This window comes from Filicampus tigris, chromosome 6, assembly GCF_054856515.1.
Source record: "Filicampus tigris isolate MCC_2025a chromosome 6, RoL_Ftig_1.0, whole genome shotgun sequence".
Taxonomy (NCBI): domain Eukaryota; kingdom Metazoa; phylum Chordata; class Actinopteri; order Syngnathiformes; family Syngnathidae; genus Filicampus; species Filicampus tigris.
This window is the reverse complement of record NC_141222.1, coordinates 21125957-21141553: the sequence shown is the minus strand read 5'-3', so window position 1 is coordinate 21141553 and position 15597 is coordinate 21125957. Positions and strand designations below refer to the sequence as shown.

The 15597-nt window shown below is 40.2% G+C and overlaps 2 protein-coding genes across 2 annotated transcripts; one reads left to right on the top strand and one right to left on the bottom strand.

Annotated features, from left to right (window-relative positions):
• The first annotated feature begins 2031 nt into the window (after positions 1 to 2031).
• On the top strand, positions 2032 to 9538 carry LOC147146208 (N-acyl-aromatic-L-amino acid amidohydrolase (carboxylate-forming) B-like). The gene is made up of 7 exons (XM_086032232.1): positions 2032 to 2205; positions 4850 to 5076; positions 5659 to 5851; positions 6025 to 6118; positions 6317 to 6424; positions 7638 to 7750; positions 7862 to 9538. The coding sequence occupies exons 2-7, from the start codon at positions 4850 to 4852 to the stop codon at positions 8054 to 8056; spliced, it is 930 nt and encodes a 309-aa protein (XP_085888358.1). The 5' UTR covers positions 2032 to 2205; the 3' UTR covers positions 8057 to 9538.
• cldnd1b (claudin domain containing 1b) lies at positions 9535 to 15275 on the bottom strand. Its single transcript, XM_086032237.1, has 5 exons — positions 15161 to 15275; positions 13467 to 13793; positions 12589 to 12693; positions 11739 to 11876; positions 9535 to 10373 (listed from the first exon to the last, which is right to left on the bottom strand). The coding sequence occupies exons 2-5, from the start codon at positions 13750 to 13752 to the stop codon at positions 10153 to 10155; spliced, it is 750 nt and encodes a 249-aa protein (XP_085888363.1). The 5' UTR covers positions 13753 to 13793; positions 15161 to 15275; the 3' UTR covers positions 9535 to 10152.
• Positions 15276 to 15597: the final 322 nt, after the last annotated feature.

Genomic DNA, 15597 nt, shown 5'->3' with positions numbered 1-15597 from the left:
ACAAAGCACTGTAAACGGGCAAATATTCTGCCTGTAATTCATATCTGAGTCGGACAAAAAAAAAAAATCCATATCTGTCAGGCCCTAAGCGCCAATGTCGATGTGCTGCACGTCACACCACATCGACTAGCACAACGCCTCACACCAACACACTTTTCACACTGAGTGAAAAAAAAAAACAACACAAAAAAGGTCAAAAAGTCCATTTTCCTCTCAGCAAGACCTCATTACTTTTGGGCCACTCCCCACCTCAAATGCCACCGTTCTGTTCCCCTCCCTGGACCTCCTGCTCCCATAGCTAAAAAGGTTACGGCCTCTGAAGTTCATTCACGGCATTCCTAATTCTTCCTCTATGTCACATGAATAAATCAGGTGTCGTTTAATCTCAATGGGGGCCTGCGGGTTGAGGACGTTTGAATGGTGTTGCATGTTGAGAGCCATTATGAGTGAAAAAATTAGGAGCTACATTTCTGCAACCCCAATGGTGAACAAATTCATTTGATCATTCATTGACAGTGTCAATTATTTGTTTTTGTAAAGGCAGAATCTTTTAGACTACTAAAGTGTCTGTTGCCATCTTCTGGTCAGATTATGTGTCTGTAACTAAGCACAGTACAGTTCTTGTAATTGGTTATGTGATCTCCATTCATTTTGACCCCTCCAATTCTACTTTATTTGCCAAAGCACAGGCTGTAAACAATTTTTTTTTAATTCACCCCAAAAAATCCACAAAAATGTAAAATGAATTCAAATTAAACTGATTGAGAGAAAACTTCATTTTGTGCGTGCACGGGGGCAAGCAGATTACAATCAAGTGCCTACGTCAAGGGGATTACAAGTCTAAATGGAGGAGCGGACTGGTCACAAGAGTTCTGCATGAGACATGAGGCGGCTTAAGGTAAAGTTACGAGATTTTACATTTTCTTTTCATTTGGGGTATACTGTAACCTCTAAATATGAAGAATCCTGAAGTCCTTACAATAGAGTTTTTAATGAAGAGTTTCATCGGGAATATCTCTCAGAAGCGTCACGTATAAAGTCACATGAGACAACATCGTACTGTCACCAGAGCTCATTCCAGCACGCATCAAAAGGTGTGTGTTTTTTTTTGTTGTTTTTTTGCACTTCATATTCCTATAGTAAAATTATATTGGGGTGTGAGGGGCAAGCCTGTTTTTCATGGAAAATGCATTTTGAAGGTTGTCATTTCCAAGGTCGTCAAGATTTTCTCAATTCTTGGGTCCATATCCCCCGTGAATAGTTGGGGGGTCCACGGTATAGTTTTAAGTTGTAATATCACCAATCCACACTAGATGGCGGTCATGTCTTAGTAGCACTTACACCGGGCCTTATACTGGCCTATACTACAATGTGAGTAGAGTCCTAATAATCTTTTGGCGGATTTGGAATGACATGCATAACAAACAATACCTGAATAATTGGCCCATTTTGTGCGAGTTGTTTTTTGTGAAAAAATACACAAAGTGGGTTTTTGCACTTAATGATGGTTTGCTGTTCAGCAGTTTTGTGCTGTCCTTGAATGGTCATTTTTATGCATGAAAAAAAAAGAAAACAAACTAACAAACAAACAATAAAAACACAGTATTTGGTTATTTTTTGATTTTTCAAATGCTGTGTTGCTGAAGGCTGGATCTTCTATACATACATTGAACATTAAATATATTATGATAATCAAAACGTAGCCGTCATAATTACAGTACTGTGTTTTAGTGTTAATGGTGTCTACTGTCTTATTAATTGATTGTTTTTCCTGTCTTTGTCATTGTATGACTGATTTTTACTGCATGAGGGGCACTTTGTATGCAACAAAGTGCATGTCCGTAGTTTGTTAACACAATATTTGTCCATGACAACCACTTTTGCATTGTCTTTACGAGTGACTTCAGGGCACACCCAGAGCGGCTCCTTACTGGCTTCGATAGGAGACAGTGAGCGTGTACTTCCTCTTACATCACAAAGTGAAATGTGATCTGCGAGAGGAGGGCCTTCATAACCCACAAATGGGCGGACTGGATCACAGAACTGTAACTGGGGCTGAGACTCTGCTTGTTTTTTCTACCACCATGCGAACACCAAATACATTATAGCTCCTGCGCGACACTAGTTGGCGGAGAACGTTACACGGAAGAGTAACAAGTCAACAAAACTCTGCCATTGGTTACGAAGCTGGGTGTTGGCAGACAGGTAAGGCAAATAAGATGCAGTATTTTGCAATGTGACAGGAAGACATAATTCTACTGTATGGCATTCTACACTAGTGTTGCTAAATGGCCGAGTCAGCTGGATGGGGTCCAGCTCAAAACACTCAAACAATTCCAGCTGTTGTTTGGAAGTTAGACATGATGAATGTAGTATAGGATTATTTGAATCGCTCTGCAAGATGTGACGCGTGTCTATTGAGGGAGGCGGGGGAAAAAAAAGTGTTTTTTCTCATAGTGAGATTTCTAAAAGAGCAGCTGTATGGTTCCCCCCCCCACCCCCCACCCCCCCGCTGGTGTGCACTGTCGATTTTGGAACAGCGAGCAGTGTGACTTGACAAGGACCAGTTCGATATGCTTTTTATTTTCAATTCAATGCAAGGCATGCATAACGGTGTTGAGCTCATGAGAAAAAACATGTTTTTTTAAATATATATATTTTTTTTATCTCATAGGAAATAACGGGACTAGAATTGGTTCCCAAGTGAAACCGGCGTCATAAATCCGTTACTAATACGAAAGGCCTGTGGTTCTCAAAACTTTTACGCCAACTACTACCCAAGGTTATTCTAGTTAACAAAAACTAACAAAATAACTGAAAGAAAAAAAAGAAAAAAAATATTTTCATTAAGGAAATAAAATAAAAAAATAAGTGTGCTTTAAAAACAAAAAATATAACTCACATTTATGAAATAAATAACGGTATAATTCTAGTGAAAATGTCCTTCGTTTTCGTCATTTCATTTCATACATGAGCTTTTGGGGTTTACTTTAAAGGTTTTTATTTTTGTAGTATTGTTTGGCCAGACAGGTGAAAAATCTTCAAAACACACTGATAAACCTCCAATCTGTGTTGACCACGATCTCTCCGCATTGTCACTTAGTCATTTCATCCATATTGTATCGAGCAGCTAGGACATTTCTGCAACAAATTCAATTTCTACTTCTGCGGTTATCAAAACTCTTTGCCGCCACTCTTCATTTCCCGTGATGGCGTCACACGATAAAAGACTAAGGTGAAAGAAAGCAAAACACACTTGCACACGCAGCTGAAAGGGATACTTGACTAATTTTCAGCTGTAAAAGGTCTTACTACAATCTACTCGTGAGGAGTTGCTCTGAGTGACGTTTGGCAGGCGTGGCAGAAAAGCTGAGTCTGCATTATCCTAGACATACATATACATACACTGCACTTACAATACTTGCATTATACAAACACGACATACAAGTCTCAACTGTAGGATCTCTCTTCGCAATGCATAGATGAGTAACCGGACAAACCACACCGTCCTTCAACCGCTTTCTCCGGGTCACTCATTAAAGTCAATGGCTCATGCCAACAAGACTTTTGCACCCTGACACCTCTCGGCAGCAGCACGGCGGACGAGTAGCGAGCACGTCTTCTAACTTTAAGGTTTAGCGTTGAGGCTGGAATGTCTGTGTGTGGGGTTAACGTGATTTCTCCGTGCTTGCAAAGATTTTCTCCAGATGGTTACCGCCCACATTGCAAAAACACTCTCCGAGCTACTTTTTTGTTTTCTATGCTTTGTTTCTGAATGTCGTTAACTGTCGTGTTTGTAAAGCATTTTCGGTGTTGTGTCTTTGCTTGTGTATTAAATGTGCTATATAAATGAAAGCTGCCTTGCCTATTTTTTTCAACTGATTTTCAAAGCATGAAATAAATGATAAACTACTTCACATAACAGACCGTTAAAGTCGAAATAACAAAAAGGGACTTTTGACTTTTTCTGTCTCTCAAAAGTTGCAAAAATCTAACAAAGTATTCGATTCGAACTTTAATTGGACACTTAATATTTAAAGCGGAAGTCAACCCAAACATATTTTTTTCAAGAATGTGTTCCCAGCAGGCCCACTAGTTGAAACACAGCATTCTGATTAATTTTGCGTTTGTGGAATATAAATTAAGTAGCAAAATGCACTTGTTTTTAGCCATCTCTGGGGGCGGCCATTTTGTCTTCTGTCGACTGAAAATGACATCACAACTGCTTACAACGACCAATCACAGCTGACCTGTTCTCTGAATCTGAGCCGTGATTGGTCGTTGTGAGCAGGTGATGTAATTTTCAGTCGATAGAAGACAAAATGGCCGCCCCCAGAGATAGCTAAAAACGAGTGGATTAACACTTATTCCACAAACGCAATATTTATCAGAATGCCCTTTCAACTAGTGGGCTTGCATAAAACATATTCTTGAAAAAAATATGTTTGCGTTGACTTCCGCTTTAAAGTCACATCGTTGTTCAAAAATAGCTTCTGACAAAGGCTTCGCTTACTTCACTTCCAGTCACTCTCTCATTCTGAAAGAAAGTCGGAGGTACTGCATGAATTCATTTTCAGCTGGCTCAGGACAACAATCACTGACCTCATCACAGAGAGAGGCACATTCCACTTTGTAATTATTTTGTGCGAGACAATACAAGCAAGTGCTACGTGTTGCACATGCAACTTAACGTTCATATTTTAATGTTTCAAAGTTGTCTTTTTAAGTTTCATTTTGCAACACATGGGATCTATATTTTCTCTTTTTTGTTCTTTTTTCGTCTGCTTGTTCAAAATATATCACCCCAAATGTTAGTAAGTGAGCAGAACCTTGCGTTTCCTCTCGACAGATGGAGCACCTCTCTTTGCCACCGCTGTCCCGCGCCGCCATTTGCGGCGGTACGCACGGCAATGAGATGACGGGGGTGTACGTGGTGCAAGAGATGGAGAAAAAGAAGGTGGACAAGATCGGCTCTGTGTCTGTGACGACGGTCCTTTCAAATCCCGAGGCTGTTAAAGTGTGCCGACGGTACATGGAAAAAGATCTCAATCGTTGCTTCACAGATACTTTGCTGAGGTACGGTCAAATGGGAAAACAAAAATTATAATTTTTGTTTTTTAATTAATAAATATTAAATTTAATATTTAAAGCGGAAGTCAACCCAAACATTTTGTTTTTCAAGAATATATTCTATGCAGGCCCACCAGTTGAAACAAGGGCATTCTGATTAATATTGTGTTGTGTGCGGAATATGAGTTAAGCAGCAAAATCCACTCGTTTTATAACCATCTCTGGGCAGCCATTTTGTCACTTCTGTCGACTGAAAAAGACATCACAGTTGCTCAGGGCTCAGATAACGACCAATCATGGCTCAGCTTCAGAAAACAGGTGAGCTGTGATTGGTTGTTACCTGAGCAACTGTCAGGTCACTTGGATGTCATTTTCATTCGACAGAAGTGACAAAATGGCCGACCCCTGAGATAGCCAAAAATGGATAGATTTTGCTATATTCTATAAACGCAATATTAATCAGAATACTCTGTTTCAACTAGTGGGCCTGCATAGAACATATTCTTGAAAAAATATATGTTTGGGTTGACTTCCGTTTGAACAGTTTGGCACTGCTAAAACTTAAAACATTTGTGTTTTCGGGGTCAGTGCGCCTCTAACGGCCTCCTCACCGTACGAGTTGAAGCGAGCTCACGAGCTGAACGCTCTGCTTGGGCCCAAAGGAAGCCCACAGGCGGTGGATTTTCTGTGTGACATCCACAACACCACCGCCAACATGGGCCTGTGCTTCATCTTGTACAGCTTTGACTGGGTCACACTGCACCTTTTTAAATACATACAGGTAAACAACACACGCAGACACTGAGCGAGCAGTGTTGTTTGTTCAGCCTTGGTCTTGCTATTTTCTTCTATTTCAAGTGGCATTTGCTTGCTAGTAAATATAAATGTGTATTTTAGATCCACAACCCAAATAATTACAAAGTCAAAAAAGTTGCGATATTTATTTTCACTCAGAGTAAAACATCATTTGGGCCCATGAGAGCAATCCAGTTTGACACACCGCTTCCAGAGGCCTACTCACTTGAAGCTGTGGCCAAACATGGATTCGGTAAGTGTGTGCGCTTTAATGTGTTAAAATGTCCACGCCTCTATAAGAGCCATAATTCAGCAATCCATTATCAAGTATCAACTTTTAGGGAACTCCATTAATTTTCTAGAGTTGAAAATGTTTTAATTTCATGTATTTCATTTCCTGCGCTATAACAGTTTTAAACAATTTTGGTTCTATTTCTCTTGTCATGAACAGCGTTGGAGGTCGGACCTCAACCCAACGGAGTGGTCAGAGCAGACATTTACAACATGGTGACGGAAACGCTGGACCTCATCATGGATTGGCTTCAAAAATTCAATTCCGGTGAGCTCACCTAATTTAATTAGGCAAAAAAGAATTAAGAAAGAAAAAAAATATTCAAAATGAAAATCAGAGTCAGGAATTCAAATAATAGAATTAGGAGAAAAATATGTAAATTTACAAGAATAAAGTCAAAATATTAAGGCAAAAGTAAACTAGTAATATCATGAAAATAACTTAATACTCTCAAAATAAAATTGCTGCATTAAGAGTAAAAATTGTAAAGTTGCGAGAATAAAGTTGTAATATTAAGACAAAATTGTAATAATAGTAAGAAAAAACATTCATAGAGTTTGGAGAATAGTTGTAATATTAATAGAAAAAAAGGTTGCATGTTACAAAAGTCATAAAATTACCAAACCAAAGCAGTCCTAAAATTAAATTAGAGTTATTAGCCTAAGAGGGAAAAAAAGTCATAATATTATAAGACTAAAGACCTAATATCTCAAATGTTGCAACACTGGTAAAAAGAAGTAGTGATATAAAAATGATGTTCTGAAAGCAAGGTTCTATTTAACAGAAAAGAAAAATCGCAGTCACGAGCGTGAGAAGTGACTTTTGACTTTTCCCTGTTAGGTGTTGCGGTGAGTCACTTATATGATTTGTGGTAAAGTCATAATATTAAGGGAAAAAGTCACAATGTTGTGAAAATAGCCTAATATTTTGGGGTATGAATAACTTCGATCTTGACCATATTAATTAATAGCGTCATGTTGGCTCAAAACACTTCTGGTGGATGATTGAATGAAACGAAAATAATGACATTTCAGCCTGTGTGCGGTTCATCAAATTGTTATCACGTCATAGTCTTCCAATGACTGAAACACACTTTTTTTTTTAGGAAGAAATGTGTTCTCATAATATTTTGACTTTAATCTCATTAATCTTATTTTTCAAATAAATATTACCACTGGTTTGTCTCACAGGTTGTATAACATTCGCCTAATATAGCAATAATTGCCATACACTAACAGTATCAATTAAAAAAAAACAATTTTCTCGCAAAAAATACATTTTTCTTTATGACTATGAAGATTCTGAGTCATCTAGGTCGCGGTAATCTGCAAAAGTTCAACTGAGGCAAACGGAATCCTCTTGTTTGTTGAATTTGTTATTTTTTCTTGCTTCAGAAAACACTCAAAAATGACAACAACACTATTAGGCTAACAATATCAAACGCGGATTAACGTCAAAGTGACGTCATCTATTTAAACAGGAAGTACGTTCGAGGGTGGTGAAGTGGAGGCCTTTCGTAAAACCAATCACCTCGACTACCCGAGAGATCCGACTACCAACGAGATCACCGCCGCTATTCATCCCCAGCTGCAGGTACGGCACAGCTTGCTACCTAATTTGAGCTATTACGAACCAAGATTACAGCCTTATTGATTCCGAAGGTCTGTGCTCATTTCCAAGTACATTCCCTCTCTCGCTGTGCAGGACAACGACTTCAAGCTCCTCCGTGCCGGAGATCCCATTTTCCAGTCTTTCAACGGGGACATAGTTAAGTACGAGGGAGAGGACACCTACCCTTTCTTTGTGAACGAATGTGCATACTACGAGAAGAAGATTGCCTTCCAATTAGCTTGCAAGATCAGTATTAGCCTCCCATCCATCAGCGTGAAGAAACACTGAGTTGAATTCAAGTCCAACATTTTCTTTGCAATAATATGTTCAATGTACCTCAGTTTCAGTCGACAGCAGAGAGTTGTAGAATGTTGTCATTTTTTGAGCTCCTATTAAATGTTCTTAAAGTCAACCCAGACATATATTTTTTCAAGAATATATTCTACGCAGGACCACTAGTTGAAACAAGACATACTCATTAATATTATGTTTGTGGAATAGGAGTTAATCGACCCGTTTTTAGCCATCGCGGGGGGCGGCCATTTTGCCACTTCTGTCGACTGAAAATGACATTTTCAGTCAACAGAAGTAACAAAATGGCCGCCCCGAGATGGCTAAAAAGGGGTGGATTTTGCTGCTTAACTCATATTCCACAAACGCAATATTAACCAGAATGCCTTGTTTCAAGTAGTGGGACTGCAGGGAACACATTCTTGAAAAAAATGTGTTTGGGTTGATTTCCCGTTTAACAACCGAGACCCACCACACAAGGCCCTTTGTGTCGAAAGCAATTAGCGGGGCCAAAGTCGCTGAAGTCGCCATGTATCTAATCATCTGAATGTGTGAAAACGCAACACGTGCGGAAACGCACACCGCGTAAGGCAATGTCCAGCATTGACGAGCTTTGTTTTAAAGGCAAAGAAAAGAACAGTTTTGCAGCGAAAGAACTTGGTAGAGTCGAAAGTCATCCGACTGCAGTGTGTCTAGCTTCACCTTTTGTACTCTACCAGTTTGTCTTTACTGGCCCAAGGGTGTTAAATGACAATATGATGAACAACTATGGTACCCTTTAAAACTTTCAAGCAACCTTTCCTGTTTAGTCGAAACACGGCTTTTAAAACAATGTCATGTCATGATCCCAGACCAAGTACCGCACACATATTGGCCCACATTGTGTTTTGTTGCCTAAAAGGTAACGTGACACACCAGACGGTTCGTTAATAAGAGAAGAGCCGTTGGGATGCAGGACAGCATATCAAATAATGTGAAAGGTGAAAAGACCAAAATTGTGTCTGTTGCACGTTACATTTTACTAGCTTGACAAGTCAGACATGTTGGGGAAGTAGCACATAAAGCTTTCTGGAAAAAAAAACCACAATACAGTAAGCTCCCTCCAGAAATTTGAACGACGTATGTTGGTGTCATTTTTATGCAGGTGCCAGTTTCATTATTATTTTTTTCTTTTACTGCAATCAAATCTGTCCTGGGTGATTGCTCAATGATTTTTCACTCACCAATGAGCCTTTTATCACCTGAAACTTTAATCAACACACAAATTCCAGCAAAAACAGTCAGCTGGAGATTTTTTTTTATTTTTTTAACTGAAGTCAAACTTTGCTTTTCTTGTATACGAAACTCAAACTGATTCAAATGTGAATGTTATGTGAATGATTTCTGTGACAGATTTTTTTTTGTTCATCAGAAGTCCACTTTATTTGAACAGAAGTGGTGCGCTTGGAAATAATTTAATAAAAGACTGACATATGTTAACTGCATAGTCAACATTTATTTTGGACCCAAAAAGTACACCGACGTCACAGCTTTTTTTTTTTTTCCACGTACAAAATTTGATCCTCTTTTAGAAGATTTCTACAGAATTGACTACAGTTGGGAACACTCGACATTTCAAGTGGTTTTATCAAAAGTGAATAATCATGGTCACAAATCAGTTGAAACCATTGAGATTAACTGCAATAATAAACAAGCGCAATAGAAGTGGTTACAATTCAAGTGAGTGACATTTTGTCAACACGACACACGCAAGCTGGGGTGGGACGGACTTTGAAACAAACGGCTGAGATGCCTTGAAGCATTGAGCAATTGATGATGTTAAAAGAAAATGTTAATGGCAAGGTGAAGAGCAGCAGTGCAACTGGTGGCAACTAAAAAAAAAAAAGGCAATCTCCACGGCAACACCACAAGTCATAAATAATACAGCATGCGCTTTTAGAGGAAAGGCTACACAGATGCAATAAAGTAAAGAAGCGATACCACAAATGGATGCTGTGTAACGGCTATTGTCAGCACTTATGATGATCGGCTACAAACTCTCTTTGCTTTTAGAGATTTGTAACCGTTCTCGGCCGCCATTTTAGGCCGCCATTTTAGGCCACCCTGTAGGCGATCATGCGCGTGTAGTTCTGGCGGTGGCTGCGGGCCGCCCACAGAAACAAGGCGGATGCCATCATCTGCAGCGGGAAGGAGATGAGGGCGAGGTAGAGGGACCAGCCCAGCGACAACTCCACCCGCTCGGGCGGTTTGGCGTACTGGTGGAGGAGATCCACGCCAGCCAGGAAGCAGCACACGCTGCCCAGAGAGCACAGAGCTGACAAGGAAGAGGAGGGATGTCAGCGGTGGGGACGCCGCCACATTGACTGTCCAATTGTGGACATCTTGGGGGGCGGGGGGGGGGGGGGGGGGGGGGGTTTGCATTTGCGTGGTTGGGCACCTCACACACGAGAAAGGTCGTTGCTGTTTTTTGCTCTTGCTTTCATGAAGCTGTTACTGTCCAGTTCCGTATGGAAAGCCGTCTGAGCAGGTATTTGATATCTTTGAGATCCATCTTAACTACTATTACTACTAGTACTCTCTTTGTCCTAACTAGTAAGACAATTTAGCCCACAAGTAGAATGACTGTGTCTTACTAGTAATGAGACAGACTTCTGAAATAACACATTTGCTCAAAATACTATTAAATTAATTAATGATATCCATATATACGTGAAGGAAGACACTGATCATGTAAATTATTTCCCACAATAATTACCACAATAATTTAGCAAGGTACGAAGCATGAATATTAATATACAACACTAAGTCAAGTCAATTTTATTCAGGGCGTGCCAATTCACAAAATAATTTCTCAAGATACTTTACATAATAAGCAGGTCAAGAAGCACACTCCTTATACATTATACTGTAAGGCTCTAAATATATTTTTGTATTTGTAGAGCAATTGTGCGAATCAGTGACTTCATTTGAGGAACAACTTTATAATTTTGTGGACCTATTTTTTATTTTTTTGCAGGTTAATTCGGGCGACTTGAAGGGCTTTATCAAACGATACAAATATGACAATATTGACTTTATTTGACTTTATTTCTTCTTCTACCAGCATAAACTTCCACAGAAATATTAGGAAAATGTTTGTTTTTTTCAAATAAGAAAATATGTAATTCGTCTTAGAAAAATCTCCCTTGAGTAAAAACCGTGTATGTAAACACTATCTTCAATAAATAAAAAAATGTCAAAGTTGAGCAATTTAACATGATGAAATGAGCACGTAGGAAGCACGTAAATCATGTCTACTCTAAAGTTTACAATGTGTACAAATCACTACTTTTTACACCGTTTAAATGTGCACCATTTCTTTGACTCTTATCATAAACAAAACAATTAGACAATGATTAAAGGTCATGTTGTCTATTTCCTACTGTGAATTTAACCAACTAGTCATTTTGGGGAAAAATAGCCATTAGAGGGGTTTAAAAAGTCAACAAATATATACATACCAAATATTACATACCAAATTGCTAAGCTGGCAAGACTACTTTCTGAAAACCAGCTCCTCTCTATTTGCTATCATGTTGACGTGCAGTGCCCAAATACATTGAAATCAATCAATCAACCGAATGAGATTGCCCGACTTTCGGTGACTTCCCCGTGTGTGCTGGCGGCGCGGCGCTTTTACCTGCGAGAAGATGTAGCACTCCCACAGCCAGTGTGGGCGTGAAGCTGCGGCACAGGCAAGCGCAGACGCCGACCAGGCCGCTGAGGAACACCAAGGCCAGAGACACCAGGGGCAGGAGAAACTGGCACCTCCACAAGTCTGCACCAATATTTAAATCATTATATCTCCAGAATGGGAATTGTATTATTTACTATATTACGACAGTTGAACGCCCACTTTACTGCAGATGTCCAAGCCATCATTTGTATTGTTTTTTTACAGTAGCATACAATTCTCTACAGGCGAGTCAGAATTTTCAGACGTACGCCTTCAGTGTAGTACCACTTTATGCTGCAACATGCCAGGCAGCACTGAGGTCAACTGGAAAAAATGCAGCATAATTGGCAGCAAGAAGAGGCAGAGAAGGTACCCAACCACCAAGTTCAAATTATAGTCCTTATTCCCACAGAGCAGAGAGAACTGTTTGGGTGTGTTGCTGCGCCACTTAAGTTAAAATAGCAGTTGCCTGAAGGTTGAAAATTAAATTAACATCTCTGCTAATTATTATTAGCTTGTCTATGGCGTATGGCATTATATGTTAACATTAAGCTAAAAGCCTTGCCTTAGTAGTAGTAGTTTTTTTTGTTTGTTTTTTTTTTAAATGGAAAACTTAGTGGAGGTTTATCCCCATTATTTTCAAGAATTATTATATCAACATATCCTTGGGCTCGCACTGCGAACGTAACAAGGGTGGATTAAACTTGATAAAATTGTTATGCCACTAAAATAATATTAATCGGAAACCGTCTAATGCACATATCAAATTTTTGCTCGCGACAGGCCGTGTCTGTGAGACGCCCTTGTTGCTTACATGTCCTTAGCAGGTCCTCTTCACTGTGGTTTCCAGGGTGTTTGTACTTTGGCAAGAACTGCTGAGGAAGAGTGAAGCGCTTACACTGCCTCTTAAACTTGGGATCTAAAGAAAATAAAAAACAGTCCAGACATATAATCACCATCAGATATTGACTCGCGGGGATATGACACGTGCAGATATGCATGAAATTCCTTGGGTGGCATTCTTGGATAGTCTACAAGGAGTGATTCTTTGCGGACCACAAGAGCACGTGGCATAATTATTAACAGAGCTGGGCATCGCCTAACCGCCACCGATTTCCCGTCTGCATATTTAATCGACCCACGTGGTCCCAGTCGGTCCGAGTCAGCCAAACGACGTCAAGAACGGACTTAACCTGTACCACGTCACGGGCAGGTGCCGCATTCCTGACATGCAGCCAAGTAAGGAAAATAAAAATTAAAAATAAAACAGTGTTGTGTACCTTGCGGTCACACAGACGCAATGACAAGTACCCCATATTGTTCTTATTTCACAGATCACCACGCTGTGCGAGTGTGTGTCTGTTGTTTTTGTTTGATAGTTTTTCTTTGTTAGGCGGCGTGTCTGCTCGTGCGGCACCTGCGTGCGATGTGGAGATTACGTTCTCGATACCGATTGGCTGTCGCTGACGGGGGGTGGGCCGGGTCCACGTGGGTCGATTAAATATGCAGGCTGGAATGCGGCGGCGGTTAGGCGATGCCCCACTCTGATTAATGTCACTCTGAAACGTTCTTTTGCCGTATGGTTGTTGTCCTTTCTCGCAAGAACAAAAAATACTCATTAAGCTTATCCAAGTAATTTTGACCGTAATACAGTGACCAAGTATGTATAAAGCAAACTTTAAAGATTGCTACCTGGCTCCTTGAACCAGTGGGACTGGCTGGGCACCAGGATGCACCACCACCACAGTCCCATGGTGCCATTGAGGCCATACAAGTTCTCGATGGAAGTCTTTTCGTCGAACTCGCCGTCAACAGAGTCGTCTCTCAACAATGAGGCGTTGCTTGCGTCATGTGGGCCCGGTGGGCTGCTGTACTGGTACCAGTGCTGGGTTCCCACGGCGACCGAGAGGTACACTGCGGCTAGCAGGCTCAGCACGGAGCCGATGACCAGGGCTGTGGCATAGCGGTTATCCACCATGGTGTCAGCTCACTGGTTCAACTGCTCCCTGGTAGAAAACACTAGAGGAGGTAGACGAGAGAAGGAAAAAAGAATACAGAAATTAAAAAAATAAATAAAAGATTTGTATTGAGTGTGCATGTGCACTTAATTCTTCTCAGTTATTTTCGCAGTCTATTAACACCCTCTATTGGTGGAAAGTTGACATCGCCGTCAATGATATTTGACCCGTTAGGGACACTTTAAATTTGGCATTGTTTTTTTCCAACGGATGTCCTTCTTGAAGGATTGCGTGCGTGTGTGTTACTAGTACACTTGTACGACGACACTTGTAGGTGATATTTCACTCAAGCATCGTGGATGCGTTGTGTTTGCTGGTGTCAAAACTGATCCGCGGACCCGAAAAACAACAACATTCGGAGCAGAGTATACAGCAGCCCGGCCCACCGGGAAGTCACCTGAGGGAGGCTACAGATGACTCACTGCGGGCATGACATTAGGACAACTGTGGCAGACTGAGGTGTGTGTATCAGCCAGCCCACCACCGGCCTGGTTGCTTGTGACGTTAGTCCGAACGGAATGATGTCGCTTCCAACGCAAATGCAATGATTTTTATCAACTCCAAATGCCTCTGAATCTGTGCTGTACAGCACTGTACATCTGAACAACTTACATTGTTTTTTCATTCTAAGGTTTTAACGATTTTTCTTCTATGCCTCTTTTGTGTGTAACATTTTCTTATTTCACTTCGGAATTAATTCAGTAAAAAATAAGAAACATCATAATCATATATTTCCAGGTGTTTAGCAAGGTTTACAATGAGATCAACGTTTTGAAAATAAAATAAAGATGGAGAAAGTTATAAAAGTTTCAAACTCAGATTTACCAAAAACCAAAACGAAAACCTTAGAGGTTGGCCAGGAAATAATCCTTACAGCACTGGAATCGTCTTTTTGTGTGATATGACCGCATGTAAATAGATTGATCATGCAAAAAATTACACACATTATTAGGGCAACAGTGACGCAAAACTGAGCACTAGTTGACAACTACGTACTAACGTACTACAAGTACTTGTGTCATTATAACCTTTAACTGGTTGGTTACCAGTTAGCATCACTGTTAGTATTGGTAACGTAAACTACTGCCGTTTGGCCTCACTCCTAACATGTAGTTATTCTACTACACGTGCTAGTGCGTTTAATGATCATACGAGGACAAAGAGCGTACAAGTACTCGAATTTTAAATCTGGCTATCGAAAAAAAACAGACGCTGGTTAGCAACTTGGGTTAACAGTTATCTTTTGCATCGCTAATCACCGATATCTGCAAAACATTCGGTTCATTATCTCACAGAAATCAGCGCTTTATCCGCTTAAACTTTTTTTTTTAACATTTGCTGTAAAAAAAAAAGTATCGTATTATTTACCTCATTTCTGGCCAAATGGGCGGTTTCTCTCGTTCCGGAAACGGGCCAGGCGTGACAGAGGCCGACCTTTCTTTTTCTTCGCCTATTACGTTAACGCTGACAACATGTGTGGAAGCTAACACTGCCTGCTAGCGGAGAAAATTATATTACACCAGAGTTTGCCCATCTCCAGGCGCGACTAAACGTTCCGTCATTTCAGCAGTTAAATTCAAAATGTTGAATTCACATAAAGTATTATATAGATCAATTAAACACATGGCAAAATGCTTTTCAGAGGGCCAACCCTCACCTAGTTTCGTTATTATAAATAATTGTAATAGTCCAATATTGATCGACATATAGTGAATTTGGGGGTTTCCTTACCTGTATGCTAGAATCATCGAAACAACACAAAAATAAAATCATGATTTAAAAAAAAAATTGAACTACTGCTGTGC